This window comes from Eucyclogobius newberryi, unplaced genomic scaffold (genome assembly GCF_026437365.1).
Source record: "Eucyclogobius newberryi isolate DKJ021-1_F unplaced genomic scaffold, fEucNew1.0.hap1 SCAF_10, whole genome shotgun sequence".
Lineage (NCBI taxonomy): Eukaryota > Metazoa > Chordata > Actinopteri > Gobiiformes > Gobiidae > Eucyclogobius > Eucyclogobius newberryi.
The window spans coordinates 39,268,942-39,288,808 of record NW_027315724.1 but is presented as its reverse complement, the minus strand read 5'-3'; the positions used below and the strand labels follow the sequence as shown (position 1 = coordinate 39,288,808).

Sequence of the window (19,867 nt, the reverse complement as noted above, 5' to 3'; positions counted from 1 at the left end):
TGCAGAAGGGTCACCTGCAGAGGGTTCACCTGCAGAAGTGTCACCTGCAGAAGTGTCACCTGCAGAGGGTTCACCTGCAGAGGGGTCACCTGCAGAAGTGTCACCTGCAGAAGTGTCACCTGCAGAGGGTTCACCTGCAGAAGTGTCACCTGCAGAAGGGCCACCTGCAGAGGGGTCACCTGCAGAAGGGCCACCTGCAGAAGGGTCACCTGCAGAAGGGCCACCTGCAGAGGGGTCACCTGCAGAGGGTTCACCTGCAGAAGTGTCACCTGCAGAAGTGTCACCTGCAGAAGGGTCACCTGCAGAGGGGTCACCTGCAGAGGGTTCACCTGCAGAAGGGCCACCTGCAGAAGTGTCACCTGCAGAGGGGTCACCTGCAGAAGTGTCACCTGCAGAAGTGTCACCAGCAGAAGTGTCACCTGCAGAGGGTTCACCTGCAGAAGTGTCACCTGCAGAGGGTTCACCTGCAGAAGGGTCACCTGCAGAGGGGTCACCTGCAGAAGGGCCACCTGCAGAAGGGTCACCTGCAGAGGGGTCACCTGCAGAAGGGTCACCTGCAGAAGGGCCACCTGCAGAAGGGTCACCTGCAGAAGGGCCACCTGCAGAAGTGTCACCTGCCGAAGGGCCACCTGCAGAGGGTTCACCTGCAGAAGTGTCACCTGCAGAGGGGTCACCTGCAGAGGGGTCACCTGCAGAAGGGCCACCTGCAGAAGGGCCACCTGCAGAAGGGTCACCTGCAGAAGGGTCACCTGCAGAGGGGTCACCAGCAGAAGGGTCACCTGCAGAGGGTTCACCTGCAGAAGTGTCACCTGCAGAAGTGTCACCTGCAGAGGGGTCACCTGCAGAAGTGTCACCTGCAGAGGGTTCACCTGCAGAAGTGTCACCTGCAGAAGTGTCACCTGCAGAGGGGTCACCTGCAGAAGTGTCACCTGCAGAGGGTTCACCTGCAGAAGTGTCACCTGCAGAGGGTTCACCTGCAGAGGGGTCACCTGCAGAAGGGTCACCTGCAGAGGGTTCACCTGCAGAAGTGTCACCTGCAGAAGTGTCACCTGCAGAGGGTTCACCTGCAGAAGTGTCACCTGCAGAGGGTTCACCTGCAGAAGGGTCACCTGCAGAGGGTTCACCTGCAGAGGGGTCACCTGCAGAGGGGTCACCTGCAGAAGGGTCACTTGCAGAAGGGTCACCTGCAGAGGGTTCACCTGCAGAGGGTTCACCTGCAGAAGTGTCACCTGCAGAAGTGTCACCTGCAGAGGGGTCACCTGCAGAAGTGTCACCTGCAGAGGGTTCACCTGCAGAGGGTCACCTGCAGAAGGGCCACCTGCAGAAGGGTCACCTGCAGAAGGGTCACCTGCAGAGGGGTCACCTGCAGAAGTGTCACCTGCAGAAGTGTCACCTGCAGAGGGGTCACCTGCAGAAGGGCCACCTGCAGAAGGGTCACCTGCAGAAGGGCCACCTGCAGAGAGTTCACCTGCAGAAGTGTCACCTGCAGAGGGTTCACCTGCAGAAGTGTCACCTGCAGAAGTGTCACCTGCAGAGGGTTCACCTGCAGAGGGGTCACCTGCAGAGGGGTCACCTGCAGAAGGGCCACCTGCAGAAGGGTCACCTGCAGAGGGGTAACCTGCAGAAGTGTCACCTGCAGAGGGGTCACCTGCAGAAGTGTCACCTGCAGAGGGGTCACCTGCAGAAGTGTCACCTGCAGAGGGTTCACCTGCAGAAGTGTCACCTGCAGAGGGGTCACCTGCAGAAGGGCCACCTGCAGAAGGGTCACCTGCAGAAGGGTCACCTGCAGAAGGGTCACCTGCAGAGGGTTCACCTGCAGAGGGTTCACCTGCAGAAGTGTCACCTGCAGAAGTGTCACCTGCAGAGGGGTCACCTGCAGAAGGGTCACCTGCAGAGGGTTCACCTGCAGAGGGGTCACCTGCAGAGGGGTCACCTGCAGAAGTGTCACCTGCAGAAGTGTCACCTGCAGAGGGGTCACCTGCAGAAGGGCCACCTGCAGAAGGGTCACCTGCAGAAGGGCCACCTGCAGAGAGTTCACCTGCAGAAGTGTCACCTGCAGAGGGGTCACCTGCAGAAGGGCCACCTGCAGAAGTGTCACCTGCAGAGGGGTCACCTGCAGAAGTGTCACCTGCAGAGGGGTCACCTGCAGAAGTGTCACCTGCAGAGGGTTCACCTGCAGAAGTGTCACCTGCAGAAGTGTCACCTGCAGAGGGGTCACCTGCAGAAGTGTCACCTGCAGAGGGTTCACCTGCAGAAGTGTCACCTGCAGAGGGTTCACCTGCAGAAGTGTCACCGGCAGAGGGTTCACCTGCAGAAGTGTCACCTGCAGAAATGTCTCCTGCAGAGGGGTCACCTGCAGAAGTGTCACCTGCAGAGGGTTCACCTGCAGAAGTGTCACCTGCAGAAGTGTCACCTGCAGAGGGGTCACCTGCAGAGGGGTCACCTGCAGAAGTGTCACCTGCAGAAGTGTCACCTGCAGAGGGGTCACCTGCATAAGTGTCACCTGCAGAGGGTTCACCTGCAGAAGTGTCACCTGCAGAAGTGTCACCTGCAGAGGGGTCACCTGCAGAAGTGTCACCTGCAGAGGGTTCACCTGCAGAAGTGTCACCTGCAGAGGGTTCACCTGCAGAGGGGTCACCTGCAGAAGGGTCACCTGCAGAAGTGTCACCTGCAGAAGTGTCACCTGCAGAGGGTTCACCTGCAGAAGTGTCACCTGCAGAGGGTTCACCTGCAGAAGGGTCACCTGCAGAGGGTTCACCTGCAGAAGGGTCACCTGCAGAGGGTTCACCTGCAGAGGGGTCACCTGCAGAGGGGTCACCTGCAGAAGTGTCACTTGCAGAAGGGTCACCTGCAGAGGGTTCACCTGCAGAGGGTTCACCTGCAGAAGTGTCACCTACAGAAGTGTCACCTGCAGAGGGGTCACCTGCAGAAGTGTCACCTGCAGAGGGTTCACCTGCAGAGGGGTCACCTGCAGAAGGGCCACCTGCAGAAGGGTCACCTGCAGAAGGGTCACCTGCAGAGGGGTCACCTGCAGAAGTGTCACCTGCAGAAGTGTCACCTGCAGAGGGGTCACCTGCAGAAGGGCCACCTGCAGAAGGGTCACCTGCAGAAGGGCCACCTGCAGAGAGTTCACCTGCAGAAGTGTCACCTGCAGAGGGTTCACCTGCAGAAGTGTCACCTGCAGAAGTGTCACCTGCAGAAGTGTCACCTGCAGAAGTGTCACCTGCAGAGGGTTCACCTGCAGAGGGGTCACCTGAGGAGGGGTCACCTGCAGAAGGGCCACCTGCAGAAGGGTCACCTGCAGAGGGGTAACCTGCAGAAGTGTCACCTGCAGAGGGTTCACCTGCAGAGGGGTCACCTGCAGAAGGGCCACCTGCAGAAGGGTCACCTGCAGAAGGGTCACCTGCAGAGGGTTCACCTGCAGAGGGTTCACCTGCAGAAGTGTCACCTGCAGAAGTGTCACCTGCAGAGGGGTCACCTGCAGAAGTGTCACCTGCAGAGGGTTCACCTGCAGAGGGGTCACCTGCAGAGGGGTCACCTGCAGAAGTGTCACCTGCAGAAGTGTCACCTGCAGAGGGGTCACCTGCAGAAGGGCCACCTGCAGAAGGGTCACCTGCAGAAGGGCCACCTGCAGAGAGTTCACCTGCAGAAGTGTCACCTGCAGAAGTGTCACCTGCAGAGGGGTCACCTGCAGAAGGGACACCTGCAGAAGTGTCACCTGCAGAGGGGTCACCTGCAGAAGTGTCACCTGCAGAGGGTTCACCTGCAGAGGGTTCACCTGCAGAAGTGTCACCTGCAGAAGTGTCACCTGCAGAGGGGTCACCTGCAGAAGTGTCACCTGCAGAGGGTTCACCTGCAGAGGGGTCACCTGCAGAAGGGCCACCTGCAGAAGGGTCACCTGCAGAAGGGTCACCTGCAGAGGGGTCACCTGCAGAAGTGTCACCTGCAGAAGTGTCACCTGCAGAGAGGTCACCTGCAGAAGGGTCACCTGCAGAAGGGCCACCTGCAGAGAGTTCACCTGCAGAAGTGTCACCTGCAGAGGGTTCACCTGCAGAAGTGTCACCTGCAGAAGTGTCACCTGCAGAAGTGTCACCTGCAGAAGTGTCACCTGCAGAGGGTTCACCTGCAGAGGGGTCACCTGCAGAGGGGTCACCTGCAGAAGGGCCACCTGCAGAAGGGTCACCTGCAGAGGGGTAACCTGCAGAAGTGTCACCTGCAGAGGGTTCACCTGCAGAGGGTTCACCTGCAGAAGGGCCACCTGCAGAAGGGTCACCTGCAGAAGGGTCACCTGCAGAGGGTTCACCTGCAGAGGGTTCACCTGCAGAAGTGTCACCTGCAGAAGTGTCACCTGCAGAGGGGTCACCTGCAGAAGTGTCACCTGCAGAGGGTTCACCTGCAGAGGGGTCACCTGCAGAGGGGTCACCTGCAGAAGTGTCACCTGCAGAAGTGTCACCTGCAGAGGGGTCACCTGCAGAAGGGCCACCTGCAGAAGGGTCACCTGCAGAAGGGCCACCTGCAGAGAGTTCACCTGCAGAAGTGTCACCTGCAGAAGTGTCACCTGCAGAGGGGTCACCTGCAGAAGGGCCACCTGCAGAAGTGTCACCTGCAGAGGGGTCACCTGCAGAAGTGTCACCTGCAGAGGGGTCACCTGCAGAAGTGTCACCTGCAGAGGGTTCACCTGCAGAAGTGTCACCTGCAGAAGTGTCACCTGCAGAGGGGTCACCTGCAGAAGTGTCACCTGCAGAGGGTTCACCTGCAGAAGTGTCACCTGCAGAGGGTTCACCTGCAGAAGTGTCACCGGCAGAGGGTTCACCTGCAGAAGTGTCACCTGCAGAAATGTCTCCTGCAGAGGGGTCACCTGCAGAAGTGTCACCTGCAGAGGGTTCACCTGCAGAAGTGTCACCTGCAGAAGTGTCACCTGCAGAGGGGTCACCTGCAGAGGGGTCACCTGCAGAAGTGTCACCTGCAGAAGTGTCACCTGCAGAGGGGTCACCTGCAGAAGTGTCACCTGCAGAGGGTTCACCTGCAGAAGTGTCACCTGCAGAAGTGTCACCTGCAATGGGGTCACCTGCAGAAGTGTCACCTGCAGAGGGTTCACCTGCAGAAGTGTCACCTGCAGAGGGTTCACCTGCAGAGGGGTCACCTGCAGAAGGGTCACCTGCAGAGGGTTCACCTGCAGAAGTGTCACCTGCAGAAGTGTCACCTGCAGAGGGTTCACCTGCAGAAGTGTCACCTGCAGAGGGTTCACCTGCAGAAGGGTCACCTGCAGAGGGTTCACCTGCAGAAGGGTCACCTGCAGAGGGTTCACCTGCAGAGGGGTCACCTGCAGAGGGGTCACCTGCAGAAGTGTCACTTGCAGAAGGGTCACCTGCAGAGGGTTCACCTGCAGAGGGTTCACCTGCAGAAGTGTCACCTGCAGAAGTGTCACCTGCAGAGGGGTCACCTGCAGAAGTGTCACCTGCAGAGGGTTCACCTGCAGAGGGGTCACCTGCAGAAGGGCCACCTGCAGAAGGGTCACCTGCAGAAGGGTCACCTGCAGAGGGGTCACCTGCAGAAGTGTCACCTGCAGAAGTGTCACCTGCAGAGGGGTCACCTGCAGAAGGGCCACCTGCAGAAGGGTCACCTGCAGAAGGGCCACCTGCAGAGAGTTCACCTGCAGAAGTGTCACCTGCAGAGGGTTCACCTGCAGAAGTGTCACCTGCAGAAGTGTCACCTGCAGAAGTGTCACCTGCAGAAGTGTCACCTGCAGAGGGTTCACCTGCAGAGGGGTCACCTGCAGAGGGGTCACCTGCAGAAGGGCCACCTGCAGAAGGGTCACCTGCAGAGGGGTAACCTGCAGAAGTGTCACCTGCAGAGGGTTCACCTGCAGAGGGGTCACCTGCAGAAGGGCCACCTGCAGAAGGGTCACCTGCAGAAGGGTCACCTGCAGAGGGTTCACCTGCAGAGGGTTCACCTGCAGAAGTGTCACCTGCAGAAGTGTCACCTGCAGAGGGGTCACCTGCAGAAGTGTCACCTGCAGAGGGTTCACCTGCAGAGGGGTCACCTGCAGAGGGGTCACCTGCAGAAGTGTCACCTGCAGAAGGGTCACCTGCAGAGGGTTCACCTGCAGAGGGTTCACCTGCAGAAGTGTCACCTGCAGAAGTGTCACCTGCAGAGGGGTCACCTGCAGAAGTGTCACCTGCAGAGGGGTCACCTGCAGAAGTGTCACCTGCAGAGGGTTCACCTGCAGAAGTGTCACCTGCAGAAGTGTCACCTGCAGAGGGTTCACCTGCAGAAGTGTCACCTGCAGAAGTGTCACCTGCAGAGGGGTCACCTGCAGAGGGGTCACCTGCAGAAGTGTCACCTGCAGAAGTGTCACCTGCAGAGGGGTCACCTGCAGAAGTGTCACCTGCAGAGGGTTCACCTGCAGAGGGTTCACCTGCAGAAGTGTCACCTGCAGAGGGGTCACCTGCAGAAGTGTCACCTGCAGAGGGTTCACCTGCAGAAGTGTCACCTGCAGAGGGTTCACCTGCAGAGGGGTCACCTGCAGAAGGGTCACCTGCAGAGGGTTCACCTGCAGAAGTGTCACCTGCAGAAGTGTCACCTGCAGAGGGTTCACCTGCAGAAGTGTCACCTGCAGAGGGTTCACCTGCAGAAGGGTCACCTGCAGAGGGGTCACCTGCAGAAGTGTCACCTGCAGAAGTGTCACCTGCAGAGGGGTCACCTGCAGAAGTGTCACCTGCAGAAGTTTCACCTGCAGAGGGGTCACCTGCAGAAGTGTCACCTGCAGAAGTGTCACCTGCAGAGGGGTCACCTGCAGAAGTGTCACCTGCAGAGGGTTCACCTGCAGAGGGGTCACCTGCAGAAGTGTCACCTGCAGAAGTGTCACCTGCAGAGGGTTCACCTGCAGAGGGGTCACCTGCAGAAGTGTCACCTGCAGAAGTGTCACCTGCAGAGGGGTCACCTGCAGAAGGGTCACCTGCAGAAGTGTCACCTGCAGAAGTGTAACCTGCAGAGAGGTCACCTGCAGAAGTGTCACCTGCAGAGGGTTCACCTGCAGAGGGGTCACCTGCAGAAGTGTCACCTGCAGAAGTGTCACCTGCAGAGGGGTCACCTGCAGAAGTGTCACCTGCAGAGGGTTCACCTGCAGAAGTGTCACCTGCAGAGGGTTCACCTGCAGAAGTGTCACCTGCAGAATTGTCACCTGCAGAGGGTTCACCTGCAGACGTGTCACCTGCAGAGGGTTCACCTGCAGAAGTGTCACCTGCAGAAATGTCTCCTGCAGAGGGGTCACCTGCAGAAGTGTCACCTGCAGAGGGTTCACCTGCAGAAGTGTCACCTGCAGAAGTGTCACCTGCAGAGGGGTCACCTGCAGAGGGGTCACCTGCAGAAGTGTCACCTGCAGAAGTGTCACCTGCAGAGGGGTCACCTGCAGAAGTGTCACCTGCAGAGGGTTCACCTGCAGAAGTGTCACCTGCAGAAGTGTCACCTGCAGAGGGGTCACCTGCAGAAGTGTCACCTGCAGAAGTGTCACCTGCAGAGGGTTCACCTGCAGATGGGCCACCTGCAGAAGTGTCACCTGCAGAGGGTTCACCTGCAGAAGTGTCACCTGCAGAGGGTTCACCTGCAGAAGGGTCACCTGCAGAGGGGTCACCTGCAGAAGGGCCACCTGCAGAAGGGTCACCTGCAGAGGGGTCACCTGCAGAGGGGTCATCTGCAGAAGGGCCACCTGCAGAAGGGTCACCTGCAGAAGGGCCACCTGCAGAAGTGTCACCTGCCGAAGGGCCACCTGCAGAGGGTTCACCTGCAGAAGTGTCACCTGCAGAAGTGTCACCTGCAGAGGGGTCACCTGCAGAAGTGTCACCTGCAGAGGGTTCACCTGCAGAGGGGTCACCTGCAGAAGGGCCACCTGCAGAAGGGTCACCTGCAGAAGGGTCACCTGCAGAGGGTTCACCTGCAGAGGGGTCACCTGCAGAAGTGTCACCTGCAGAAGTATCACCTGCAGAAGTGTCACCTGCAGAAGTGTCACCTGCAGAAGTGTCACCTGCAGAGGGTTCACCTGCAGAGGGGTCACCTGCAGAAGTGTCACCTGTAGAAGGGCCACCTGCAGAGGGGTCACCTGCAGAAGGGTCACTTGCAGAAGGGTCACCTGCAGAGGGTTCACCTGCAGAAGTGTCACCTGCAGAAGTGTCACCTGCAGAGGGGTCACCTGCAGAAGTGTCACCTGCAGAGGGTTCACCTGCAGAGGGGTCTCCTGCAGAAGTGTCACCTGCAGAAGGGCCACCTGCAGAGGGGTCACCTGCAGAAGTGTCACCTGCAGAAGTATCACCTGCAGAGGGTTCACCTGCAGAAGTGTCACCTGCAGAAGGGCCACCTGCAGAGGGGTCACCTGCAGAAGGGCCACCTGCAGAAGGGTCACCTGCAGAAGGGCCACCTGCAGAGGGGTTCACCTGCAGAGGGTTCACCTGCAGAAGTGTCACCTGCAGAAGTGTCACCTGCAGAAGGGTCACCTGCAGAGGGGTCACCTGCAGAGGGTTCACCTGCAGAAGGGCCACCTGCAGAAGTGTCACCTGCAGAAGTGTCACCTGCAGAGGGTTCACCTGCAGAGGGGTCTCCTGCAGAAGTGTCACCTGCAGAGGGGTCACCTGCAGAAGGGCCACCTGCAGAAGTGTCACCTGCAGAGGGGTCACCTGCAGAAGTGTCACCTGCAGAGGGGTCACCTGCAGAAGGGCCACCTGCAGAAGGGTCACCTGCAGAAGGGCCACCTGCAGAGAGTTCACCTGCAGAAGTGTCACCTGCAGAGGGTTCACCTGCAGAAGTGTCACCTGCAGAAGTGTCACCTGCAGAATTGTCACCTGCAGAGGCGTCACCTGCAGAAGTGTCACCTGCAGAGGGTTCACCTGCAGAGGGGTCACCTGCAGAGGGGTCACCTTCAGAAGGGCCACCTGCAGAAGGGTCACCTGCAGAGGGGTCACCTGCAGAAGTGTCACCTGCAGAGGGTTCACCTGCAGAGGGGTCACCTGCAGAAGGGCCACCTGCAGAAGGGTCACCTGCAGAAGGGTCACCTGCAGAGGGTTCACCTGCAGAGGGTTCACCTGCAGAAGTGTCACCTGCAGAAGTGTCACCTTCAGAGGGGTCACCTGCAGAAGTGTCACCTGCAGAGGGTTCACCTGCAGAGGGTTCACCTGCAGAAGTGTCACCTGCAGAAGGGTCACCTGCAGAGGGGTCACCTGCAGAGGGTTCACCTGCAGAAGGGCCACCTGCAGAAGTGTCACCTGCAGAGGGGTCACCTGCAGAAGTGTCACCTGCAGAGGGGTCACCTGCAGAAGTGTCACCTGCAGAAGTGTCACCTGCAGAGGGGTCACCTGCAGAAGTGTCACCTGCAGAGGGTTCACCTGCAGAGGGGTCACCTGCAGAGGGGTCACCTGCAGAAGTGTCACCTGCAGAGGGTTCACCTGCAGAAGTGTCACCTGCAGAGGGGTCACCTGCAGAACGGTCACTTGCAGAAGGGTCACCTGCAGAGGGTTCACCTGCAGAGGGTTCACCTGCAGAAGTGTCACCTGCAGAAGTGTCACCTGCAGAGGGGTCACCTGCAGAAGTGTCACCTGCAGAGGGTTCACCTGCAGAGGGGTCACCTGCAGAAGGGTCACCTGCAGAAGGGTCACCTGCAGAGGGGTCACCTGCAGAAGTGTCACCTGCAGAAGTGTCACCTGCAGAAGTGTCACCTGCAGAGGGGTCACCTGCAGAAGGGCCACCTGCAGAAGTGTCACCTGCAGAGGGGTCACCTGCAGAAGTGTCACCTGCAGAGGGGTCACCTGCAGAAGTGTCACCTGCAGAGCGTTCACCTGCAGAATTTTCACCTGCAGAAGTGTCACCTGCAGAAGGGTCACCTGCAGAAGTGTCACCTGCAGAGGGTTCACCTGCAGAAGTGTCACCTGCAGAGGGGTCACCTGCAGAGGGGTCACCTGCAGAAGTGTCACCAGCAGAAGTGTCACCTGCAGAGGGGTCACCTGCAGAAGTGTCACCTGCAGAGGGTTCACCTGCAGAAGTGTCACCTGCAGAGGGGTCACCTGCAGAAGTGTCACCTGCAGAGGGTTCACCTGCAGAAGTGTCACCTGCAGAGGGTTCACCTGCAGAGGGGTCACCTGCAGAAGTGTCACCTGCAGAGGGTTCACCTGCAGAAGTGTCACCTGCAGAGGGTTCACCTGCAGAAGGGTCACCTGCAGAGGGGTCACCTGCAGAAGTGTCACCTGCAGAAGTGTCACCTGCAGAGGGGTCACCTGCAGAAGTGTCACCTGCAGAAGTGTCACCTGCAGAGGGGTCACCTGCAGAAGTGTCACCTGCAGAGGGTTCACCTGCAGAGGGGTCACCTGCAGAAGTGTCACCTGCAGAAGTGTCACCTGCAGAGGGGTCACCTGCAGAAGTGTCACCTGCAGAAGTGTCACCTGCAGAGGGTTCACCTGCAGAAAGGTCACCTGCAGAAGTGTCACCTGCAGAAGTGTCACCTGCAGAGGGTTCACCTGCAGAGGGGTCACCTGCAGAAGTGTCACCTGCAGAAGTGTCACCTGCAGAGGGTTCACCTGCAGAGGGGTCACCTGCAGAAGTGTCACCTGCAGAAGTGTCACCTGCAGAGGGTTCACCTGCAGAAGTGTCACCTGCAGAAGTGTCACCTGCAGAGGGTTCACCTGCAGAAGTGTCACCTGCAGAAATGTCTCCTGCAGAGGGGTCACCAGCAGAAGTGTCACCTGCAGAGGGTTCACCTGCAGAAGTGTCACCTGCAGAAGTGTCACCTGCAGAGGGGTCACCTGCAGAAGTGTCACCTGCAGAAGTGTCACCTGCAGAAGGTGCTTGGGGCCAGTTTGGGGGCCCTTTGCTCCGGGCAGGAGGAGCTGTGTTCATTGCCTCCTCCTCCTTCTTCCTCCCTATAGACTTGCACTTGTTCGCTCATCCTCCTCACTCCTGCCCCTGCGCCTGCCCCTGTCCCTGCCCGCTGTGCTCCAGTGGCCACCCCGCCCCTTCAGTCACGCAGATCCCCGCGCGCGTCACGGCACCGCGCTCTCCCATTGGTCCGTCGCGCTGCGTAATCTCGCGGCTCACGGCAGCTCCGTGTTTCGTGTTCACCATGTTGGATCCAAAATCGACTTGTCTTTTTGGCCCGGGGACTTTTTCTTGAGAACATGTAACGCGCCGCGGCGGACAAACAGCGTGACGTGGCCCCGGTGCGCCCCCCGCCGCGTCTCTTTGAGCCCACGGCACTTTGCAGTGTTCGACTTCCTGCGCTGACAACCGCGAGGAAACGGAAGAGCTGGGCTTGTTTTGATTCCGCTGCGAGCTGTCACCGAGCCCCGCGAGCCGCGAGCCCCGCTGCCTCCCGTGAGCCCCCCGTGTGCCTCCCGTGAGCCCCCCGTGTGCCTCCCGTGAGCCCCCCGTGTGCCTCCCGTGAGCCCCCCGTGAGCCCCCCGTGAGCCCCGCTGCCTCCCGCGGACTCATTTGCACTGTCCGCGCTCGGGATCTGACCGCGGCGTCTCGGACATCACGCGCCACAACTTTCCCCGTATCGTTGAAGTCGCGTGCGTTCGGAGCGGCCCCGCGGGACGCCGGGACTCCGCCTATGGGGACGAAGTTGCCGGTTCTACCGCGTCATAAGCGGGAGGCGCAGCGGCCGGTTCCGTGCTTGTTTTGGCGTCGCCGCGTCCGTGAACGATGAAGCAGCAGCGGCGGTGCTCGCGCGCGTAACCGCCGCGTTCACGGGCCTCGGTTTCGCCGCTGCCGCCGCTTTGAAATCCCGGGCCTAACGGGATCCTCCTCCTCCTCCTCTGCACCGGATCTGCACCGGATCAGCCGCGGCACCGCGCGCGATTAACACGGAGATTAGCCCGGGGCACGCGCAAAAGACGCACGTTCCACTCGCGTGTTTGGTGCGTGTTTGGTGCGTGTTTGGTGCGTGTTTGGTTCTATGTTCTGTCGTCGCGTCTCAAAGTGGAAAACTTGGCCACTTTTAAAAGATGAACGCGCCGCTGCCGCGTCTGCCGCGTCTGCCGCGCCTGCCGCTTCTGCCCATGTGACGCGCCGCGGATCAGTCAGTTCTCTGGAGAGGCGTTTCATCCGGGCATCAGGGGCCCCTCCTGTGCGGGGATGATGGACGTGTAGGGCCTCTCCGCGGGGGGGTTTTGCAGGTGCGGACACTCGTGTTTCGGGGTCAGATCGGGCCCCGTGGATCCGGGATCTGACCTCATGTTGTCGCTGGACCGGACGCGTCTGGACGTCCCGCTCCGGTCCCGCTGAAGTGCGTGTGAAGTGCGCGTCCCGCAGACACTTCATGACTTTGAGCTGAAGATGTTTGGTTTTGGCCTCTTCATCACATTTGCAGCATCTTCCCAGTGGATGGCGCTGTCCAGCTGCTAGCACAGGTTATTATGACTTATTATGACTTCTCTACAGCATTAGTAATATATAATATATAGTATTAGTAATATATAATATATATTATTAGTAATATATAATATATATTATTAGTAATATATAATATATAGTATTAGTAATATATAATATATAGTATTAGTAATATATAGTATTAGTAATATATAATATATAGTATTAGTAATATATAATATATAGTATTAGTAATATATAATATATAGTATTAGTAATATATAGTATTAGTAATATATAATATAGTATTAGTAATATATAGTATTAGTAAAATATAATATATCTTAGATAGTCGACTAAATCATGTTATTGTTATCTGGCTGTAAAACGATCAAATATTGCACTTTATCAATATCGAGAAGTTTCAGTAAAACATTGACCTGGACCAGGACCTGGACCTGGACCTGGACCTGGACCTGGACCTGGACCTGGACCTGGACCAGGACCTGGACCTGGACCTGGACCAGGACCTGGACCTGGACCTGGACCTGGACCAGGACCAGGACCTGGACCTGGACCTGGACCAGGACCTGGACCTGGACCTGGACCTGGACCTGGACCAGGACCTGGACCTGGACCTGGACCTGGACAAATGAAACATAAACTCGTCTCGAAACTCGTGACATTATTTTGTTCTCATCAAAAACACAATGGTAAGATCGTTCCTCTGCACGCGGCGCCAGAGTCACCTGTTGGTGTGTGTGACCCTGTTGGTGTGTGTGACCCTGTTGGTGTGTGTGACCCTGTTGGTGTGTGTCTGACCCTGTTGGTGTGTGTGACCCTGTTGGTGTGTGTGACCCTGTTGGTGTGTGTCTGACCCTGTTGGTGTGTGTCTGACCCTGTTGGTGTGTCTGACCCTGTTGGTGTGTCTGACCCTGTTGGTGTGTGTCTGACCCTGTTGGTGTGTGTCTGACCCTGTTGGTGTGTCTGACCCTGTTGGTGTGTCTGACCCTGTTGGTGTGTGTGACCCTGTTGGTGTGTGTGACCCTGTTGGTGTGTCTGACCCTGTTGGTGTGTGTGACCCTGTTGGTGTGTGTGACCCTGTTGGTGTGTGTGACCCTGTTGGTGTGTGTCTGACCCTGTTGGTGTGTGTCTGACCCTGTTGGTGTGTGTGACCCTGTTGGTGTGTGTGACCCTGTTGGTGTGTGTCTGACCCTGTTGGTGTGTGTCTGACCCTGTTGGTGTGTCTGACCCTGTTGGTGTGTCTGACCCTGTTGGTGTGTGTGACCCTGTTGGTGTGTGTGACCCTGTTGGTGTGTGTGACCCTGTTGGTGTGTCTGACCCTGTTGGTGTGTCTGACCCTGTTGGTGTGTGTCTGACCCTGTTGGTGTGTGTCTGACCCTGTTGGTGTGTCTGACCCTGTTGGTGTGTGTGACCCTGTTGGTGTGTGTCTGACCCTGTTGGTGTGTGTCTGACCCTGTTGGTGTGTGTCTGACCCTGTTGGTGTGTGTGACCCTGTTGGTGTGTGTGACCCTGTTGGTGTGTGTCTGACCCTGTTGGTGTGTGTCTGACCCTGTTGGTGTGTGTCTGACCCTGTTGGTGTGTCTGACCCTGTTGGTGTGTCTGACCCTGTTGGTGTGTGTGACCCTGTTGGTGTGTGTGACCCTGTTGGTGTGTGTGACCCTGTTGGTGTGTGTGACCCTGTTGGTGTGTCTGACCCTGTTGGTGTGTGTCTGACCCTGTTGGTGTGTGTCTGACCCTGTTGGTGTGTCTGACCCTGTTGGTGTGTGTGACCCTGTTGGTGTGTGTCTGACCCTGTTGGTGTGTGTGACCCTGTTGGTGTGTGTCTGACCCTGTTGGTGTGTGTGACCCTGTTGGTGTGTGTCTGACCCTGTTGGTGTGTGTGACCCTGTCGGCAGCTCTGGGCGCCCTCTGCCTGTAGCTCAGACCCTGGTGCATGGCTCTCTGTGGGGCGATGGCGGCGTACAGCGGAGGATCGTCTGCCGTGGCCCATCACCACCACCAGCTGCAGCACCTGGCCGCGCCTCACCTGGCCGCGCCTCACCTGCAGCACCACCACGCGCCACAGCACCCCCTGCAGGTACGGCATGTGACACATGGTCAGATGATGAGGTCAAGCTTCTGATGGCGCTCGTGTTTCAGGCCCCGGGCTCAGCCGCCGCCGCTCACTCCCTGCAGCAGCACGCCTCCACGGGCGCGGCTGCCGTCATGCTGAACCCCGGGCAGCAGCAGCCATACTTCCCGTCTCCTGCCCCAGGGCAGGCTCCTGGCCCTGCCGCCGCCGCCGCCCCGGCTCAGGTGCAGGCGGCCGCGGTCAAAGCCCATCACCACCACCACCACCAGCACCACCTGCCACAGCTCGACATCGAGCCCGACCGGCCCATCGGCTACGGCGCCTTCGGGGTCGTCTGGTGAGTCATGACACGCCTCCATCATGACACGCCTCCATCATGACACGCCTCCATCATGACACGCCTCCATCATGACACGCCTCCATCATGTGACACGCCTCTATCACGTGACACGCCTCCATCATGACACGCCTCCATCATGACACGCCTCCATCATGACACGCCTCCATCATGACACGCCTCCATCATGACACGCCTCCATCATGTGACACGCCTCTATCACGTGACACGCCTCCATCATGACACGCCTCCATCATGACACGCCTCCATCATGTGACACGCCTCTATCACGTGACACGCCTCCATCATGACACACCTCTATCATGACACGCCTCCATCATGACACGCCTCCATCATGTGACACGCCTCTATCACGTGACACGCCTCCATCATGACACACCTCTATCATGACACGCCTCCATCATGACACGCCTCCATCATGTGACACGCCTCCATCATGTGACACGCCTCCATCATGTGACACGCCTCCATCATGTGACACGCCTCCATCATGTGACACGCCTCCATCATGTGACACGCCTCCATCATATGACACGCCTCCATCATGACACGCCTCCATCATGTGACACGCCTCCATCATGTGACACGCCTCCATCATGTGACACGCCTCCATCATATGACACGCCTCCATCATGACACGCCTCCATCATGACACGCCTCCATCATGTGACACGCCTCTATCACGTGACACGCCTCCATCATGACACACCTCTATCATGACACGCCTCCATCATGACACGCCTCCATCATGTGACACGCCTCCATCATGTGACACGCCTCCATCATGTGACACGCCTCCATCATGTGACACGCCTCCATCATGTGACACGCCTCCATCATGTGACACGCCTCCATCATATGACACGCCTCCATCATGACACGCCTCCATCATGTGACACGCCTCCATCATGTGACACGCCTCCATCATGTGACACGCCTCCATCATATGACACGCCTCCATCATGACACGCCTCCATCATGTGACACGCCTCCATCATGACACGCCTCCATCATGACACGCCTCCATCATGACACGCCTCCATCATGACACGCCTCCATCATGTGACACGCCTCTATCACGTGACACGCCTCCATCATGACACACCTCTATCATGACACGCCTCCATCATGACACGCCTCCATCATGTGACACGCCTCTATCACGTGACACGCCTCCATCATGACACACCTCTATCATGACACGCCTCCATCATGACACTCCTCCATCATGTGACACGCCTCCATCATGTGACACGCCTCCATCATGTGACACGCCTCCATCATGTGACACGCCTCCATCATGTGACACGCCTCCATCATGTGACACGCCTCCATCATGACACGCCTCCATCATGTGACACGCCTCCATCATGTGACACGCCTCCATCATGTGACACGCCTCCATCATATGACACGCCTCCATCATGACACGCCTCCATCATGTGACACGCCTCCATCATGTGACACGCCTCCATCATATGACACGCCTCCACCATAGGACACGCCTCCATCATGTGACACGCCTCCATCATGTGACACGCCTCCATGTGACACGCCTCCATCATGACACGCCTCCATCATATGACACGCCTCCATCATATGACACGCCTCTATCATGTGACACGCCTCCATCATGTGACGCCTCCATCATGACACGCCTCCATCATGTGACACGCCTCCATCATATGACACGCCTCCACCATAGGACACGCCTCCACCATGACGCGCATCCATCATGTGACACGCCTCCATCATGTGACACGCCTCCATGTGACACGCCTCCATCATGTGACGCCTCCATCATGACACGCCTCCATCATGACACGCCTCCATCATGACACGCCTCCATGTGACACGCCTCCATCATGACACGCCTCCATCATGTGACACGCCTCCATCATGTGACACGCCTCCATCATGTGACACGCCTCCATCATGTGACACTCCTCTATCATGTGACACTCCTCTATCATGTGACACTCCTCTATCATGTGACACGCCTCCATCATGTGACACGCCTCCATCATGTGACACGCCTCCATCATGTGACACGCCTCCATCATGTGACACGCCTCCATCATGACACGCCTCCATCATGTGACACGCCTCCATCATGACACGCCTCCATCATGACACGCCTCCATCATATGACACGCCTCCATCATATGACACGCCTCCATCATGTGACACATCTCCATCATGTGACACGCCTCCATTATGTGACACGCCTCCATCATGTGACACGCCTCCATGTGACACGCCTCCATCGTGACACGCCTCCATCATATGACACGCCTCTATCATGTGACACGCCTCCATCATGTGACACGCCTCCATCATGTGACACGCCTCCATCATGACACGCCTCCATCATGACACGCCTCCATCATGACACGCCTCCATCATATGACACGCCGCCATCATGTGACACGCCTCCATCATGTGACACGCCTCCATCATGTGACACTCCTCCATCATGTGACACTCCTCTATCATGTGACACGTCTCCATCATGTGACACATCTCCATCATGTGACACGCCTCCATCATGTGACACGCCTCCATCATGACACGCCTCCATCATTTGACACGCCTCCATCATTTGACACGCCTCCATCATGTGACACGCCTCCATCATGTGACACGCCTCCATCATGTGACACGCCTCCATCATGTGACACGCCTCCATCATATGACACGCCTCCATCATGACACGCCTCCATCATGACACGCCTCCATCATATGACACGCCTCCATCATATGACACGTCTCCATCATTTGACACGCCTCCATCATGACACGCCTCCATCATGACACGCCTCCATCATGACACGCCTCCATCATGACACGCCTCCATCATATGACACGCCTCCATCATATGACACATCTCCATCATTTGACACGCCTCCATCATGACACGCCTCCATCATGACACGCCTCCATCATGTGACACGCCTCCATCATGTGACACGCCTCCATCATGTGACACTCCTCCATCATGTGACACTCCTCCATCATGTGACACGCCTCCATCATGTGACACGCCTCCATCATGACACGCCTCCATCATGTGACACTCCTCCATCATGTGACACTCCTCCATCATGTGACACGCCTCCATGTGACACGCCTCCATCATGTGACACTCCTCCATCATGTGACACGCCTCCATCATGTGACACTCCTCTATCATGTGACACTCCTCTATCATGTGACACGCCTCCATCATGTGACACGCCTCCATCATGTGACACGCCTCCATCATGTGACACGCCTCCATCATGTGACACGCCTCCATCATGACACGCCTCCATCATGTGACACGCCTCCATCATGTGACACGTTTGGACTTTGGCTAAAGGGCTAGTTTTTAATGTAATTTTTCAAAAAAGTATTTCTGCAGGTTTGTGGTTAAAGGTCAGAGACCTGCAGTGGTCCATGTGAGACCTGCAGTGGTCCATGTGAGACCTGCAGTGGTCCATGTGAGACCTGCAGCGGCACGTCCCTCCTCCCTCGCGGCACGTCCCTCCTCCCTCGCGGCACGCCCCTCCTCCCTCGCCCTGTAATCCCAGGTTGTTTTGGGAGCAGCGTCTTCAGGAGCAGCTCTCTCTTGTGGAAATAAACCTGCTGCAAATAGGATCAAGGCTGGACCAGATGGCTCCTCTTAAGACTCACCACGACCGGTCACCGCCAGCGGGTCTCACATGGACCACTGCAGGTCTCACATGGACCACTGCAGGTCTCACATGGACCACTGCAGGTCTCACATGGACCACTGCAGGTCTCACATGGACCACTGCAGGTCTCACATGGACCACTGCAGGTCTCACATGGACCACTGCAGGTCTCACATGGACCACTGCAGGTCTCACATGGACCACTGCAGGTCTCTGACCTTTAACCACAAACCTGCAGAAATACTTTTTTGAAAAATTACATTAAAAACTAGCCCTTTAGCCAAAGTCCAAACGTGTCACATGATGGAGGCGTGTCACATGATGGAGGCGTGTCACATGATGGAGGCGTGTCAAATGATGGAGGCGTGTCATGATGGAGGCGTGTCATGATGGAGGCGTGTCACATGATGGAGGCGTGTCACATGATGGAGGCGTGTCAAATGATGGAGGCGTGTCATGATGGAGGCGTGTCACATGATGGAGGCGTGTCACATGATGGAGGCGTGTCATGATGGAGGCGTGTCATGATGGAGGCGTGTCACATGGAGGCGTGTCATGATGGAGGCGTGTCACATGATGGAGGCGTGTCACATGATGGAGGCGCGTCACATGATGGAGGCGCGTCACATGATGGAGGCGCGTCACATGATGGAGGCGCGTCACATGATGGAGGCGTGTCACATGATGGAGGCGCGTCACATGATGGAGGCGCGTCACATGATGGAGGCGTGTCATGATGGAGGCGCGTCACATGATGGAGGCGCGTCACATGATGGAGGCGCGTCACATGATGGAGGCGCGTCACATGATGGAGGCGTGTCACATGATGGAGGCGTGTCATGATGGAGGCGTGTCATGATGGAGGCGTGTCACATGGAGGCGCGTCACATGATGGAGGCGCGTCACATGATGGAGGCGCGTCACATGATGGAGGCGCGTCACATGATGGAGGCGCGTCACATGATGGAGGCGTGTCACATGATGGAGGCGTGGTGTTCTGACCCTTGTCTTCCGCAGGTCGGTGACTGACCCTCGAGATGGAAAGAGAGTGGCCCTCAAAAAGATGCCCAATGTCTTCCAGAACCTGGTGTCGTGTAAAAGAGTGTTCAGAGAGCTCAAGATGCTGTGCTTCTTCAAACATGAGAATGTAAGACACTCAAACTCTGAACTCTCAACCCTTCTGGGGAAACGTGTGATGAATTGGATGGTTGTTTGTAACTTCTGGCTCTTCTTTGTGCTTGTGCCACAGGTTCTTTCTGCTCTGGACATTCTCCAGCCTCCACACATCGACTACTTTGAGGAGATGTATCTTTTGGTCGCTCGTATTCTAATGATTCTGTCCCGTGTGGGTCGTGCTCTGTCCCGTGTGGGTCGTGCTCTGTCCCG

General features: G+C 57.4%; 1 protein-coding gene across 1 annotated transcript in view; it reads left to right on the top strand.

The window, feature by feature from the left end:
* Positions 1-11,033: 11,033 nt before the first annotated feature.
* nlk2 (nemo-like kinase, type 2) overlaps positions 11,034-19,867 on the top strand; it is a 20,031-nt gene continuing 11,197 nt past the window's right edge. The window contains exons 1-5 of the mRNA XM_072456513.1: positions 11,034-12,389; positions 14,271-14,452; positions 14,515-14,783; positions 19,499-19,628; positions 19,731-19,786. Coding sequence (XP_072312614.1) covers positions 14,309-14,452; positions 14,515-14,783; positions 19,499-19,628; positions 19,731-19,786 — 599 coding nt within the window. The 5' untranslated portion in view covers positions 11,034-12,389; positions 14,271-14,308. The remainder of the gene's footprint in view (positions 12,390-14,270; positions 14,453-14,514; positions 14,784-19,498; positions 19,629-19,730; positions 19,787-19,867) is intronic.